This window comes from Trichosurus vulpecula, chromosome 4 (genome assembly GCF_011100635.1).
Source record: "Trichosurus vulpecula isolate mTriVul1 chromosome 4, mTriVul1.pri, whole genome shotgun sequence".
NCBI lineage: Eukaryota > Metazoa > Chordata > Mammalia > Diprotodontia > Phalangeridae > Trichosurus > Trichosurus vulpecula.
In genome coordinates, this window is record NC_050576.1 from 224669980 (window position 1) to 224672504 (window position 2525).

The following is a 2525-nucleotide window of genomic DNA, read 5'->3' on the forward strand; positions in this document are numbered from 1 at the left end:
TGATTTCATCAGTCTGAGTATATTCTTCCTGATACAGATTGCAATCCATCTACTATAAATAGTCTTTGAGACTTGCTGTGACTGAAAAAAAATCATCACTCTGTGGCAAACTTGTTAGTGAACCAATTCAGATTTGACTATACTCAACCTTATATGATAGACACACTCTGCAGTACACTAAGTAATGAACTAAAGACCACATGTACTAAAAGTGGAAATGGATGAGAAGTAGAGAAAAGAAATCATTAATTCTGATGAGGAAGCATGAAATAGTAATGATGGTATCTAAATATCAGCTGGATTTCTCTTTACCAAAATAACAACTTATAGTTTCTTGCCCTGCTTAAACTATACTTTCATCTTTCAAAAGGTGAAATAAACAAAGAAGAGAGTTTCTATTCTTGTCTTGACTTTCATAAACAAAGAGGAACTGTTGGCTGAATTTTTCCTTAGGGGAAAGTTACAATTCCATCACAAAATTTATGGTAGATGAAAAGAAAGCCAGAGATAGTTTGGCATGCAATTTAGCTATGGATAGAATATATTTCAAAGAAATACACAATGTATGGGTTCAGAGAAAGATTAGGTAAGATCTCATGGCCTAAATTTCTACAGGGAAAGATGAAAAACAAGTGATACCAAACTTATCGTATTTTCTTTTTTCAGGGAATTATAAAGATTAGTATTCTGTAGTGATGCTTCATTGTGGCATAGAAGTGACCTTGGGCTCTTGAAGTACCATTAACTGGAATACAAGCTCTAGTAGGCCTTACCAATTTGGAACATTTCTCCATATAGCTATGTCTTTTTTATTTACACTTCTATTTGTTCCTCTTCTTTTTTACCTATCTACTTCTTTTTGAGTGTGATATACCTTTCCATAAGCCTATTCGATCATAAGTCCCATCCCATTAAATTTGAGTGATACCTTCTTTGTTCTTTAGTTCCCATAGTTTGTTACCAAGATTTTGTGTATTTTCGACAGATATTTGAGACCACATGGTTTGTTGCTACTTCTTTTCTAATATCAAGAGCTCTTATTTGTAATAGGGTTCATTTGTAATGATTGTGGCACTAGAAATAATAATGATATATTAAATGATAACAATACATGTGTATAGATAATGTACATATATACTCATATACATCTCTATCTACATATATACACATATACAATCTCCTCATTTTACAAATGGGAAAACTAAGGACCAGAGAGAGAGAAGTATTTTGCCCAGTGTGACACAGTAAGGAGCAGAACTAGAATTCTAAACCACTCTGCATTTATCTGTCTTGGGGAAAAATGTAACATTAGAAACTTTATCAGATGTCTTTATGGAACTGAGATACACACACACACGCGCGCGCACACACACACACACACACACACACACACACACGTTCTCTGGTTTCAAACTAAGTTTAGTGGCAATAATCCTCCCAATACCAGGGGCAAAGCAGAAGGCACTGCATGGACTCAGAATACCATAGCCAAGCACCCTCAGTGCCCAATCAACAGCTGCAGAAATGATGCATCAGGCCAAAATGGCAGAAAACTCTATAAACTTCAATTACAAATTATCTCACCTTTACCTAGCTTTGGATTTTATCTCATGTTTGTTTAAGATATTTTTCTAAATGGGTCTGGGGATGATAACAACACATGCACTTCTCTCTCTCCTTTGGGCAATCAGAGGATCATCTCTACCATCTCTATGAGGACAAAACTTCTTCCCTCCAGTACCCCACACCCCAGAAAATAAAACACAGCCCAGGTGGATTTAAGCAACCATCCATTTTGTTTTAATTTGTCGAATCTTTATTGGGTAAGTGGGGCAGGTTGGCAGGGCCCAGTTTAGTCCTTCTTGCCAGCAGCCTTCCTCATGGCAGCTAGGACATTGCTGAGCTCCTTTCTTTCCCTCTTGGCCCAGATATGAGTTCCCACCCTTTTTTTTGATGAACTTAAGGGTTTGCTTATCCTTGGACACTTTTAACAATTCCATGGCCCGCCTCTCATAAAGGGCAGATCCACACACATCCTGGATCATATCTCTCATAAACTTAGTGTGTTTGGTCAAGTGCTCATGGCGGCAGCAGTGTCGCAGCTTTGAAATGTTTTTGGTAATTTTGTGACCCTTGAGGCCCATGGCCATGGGGTATTGAATGGCCATGGCTGCAGCACTGTTGTAGCCCTAATGGCAGCCACAGCAGAAGGGAGGAGAGAGCTTTGAACTTTGGGATGTGTAGCTTCCACCATAGGCATCAGTTTTTAAGCCATACAAATGTAAAGATACAAGAATCTAAAAGGATAATAAGGAACATGTAGACACTGGCAACTTTTGCTTAGCATCCTGGGAGGGGCAAATAGCTTGTCTTTCTTCCTCTCTGTCCTCCTCTTCCTGGAAGGAAACAAGAAGTAATCATCTCCTGGATGATAACTGGAAATAAAGTTTTTGAGCTAAGTTCCCATTAGTAGAAAGGGGAGAAGCAAAGAATTCTAGCTGCCTTGGCATTTTAATCACCCAACA

At 38.3% G+C, this 2525-nt stretch overlaps 1 protein-coding gene across 1 annotated transcript; it reads right to left on the bottom strand.

Annotated features, from left to right (window-relative positions):
- Window positions 1-1778: 1778 nt before the first annotated feature.
- LOC118847031 (60S ribosomal protein L36-like) lies at window positions 1779-2168 on the bottom strand. The gene has a single exon (XM_036755663.1). The coding sequence runs from the start codon at window positions 2166-2168 to the stop codon at window positions 1779-1781; it is 390 nt and encodes a 129-aa protein (XP_036611558.1).
- Window positions 2169-2525: the final 357 nt, after the last annotated feature.

Coding starts and splice junctions, on each gene's coding strand:
- LOC118847031 (XM_036755663.1), bottom strand. CDS start 2,168: ATGGCCATTCAATACCCCATGGCCATGGGCCTCAAGGGTCACAAAATT.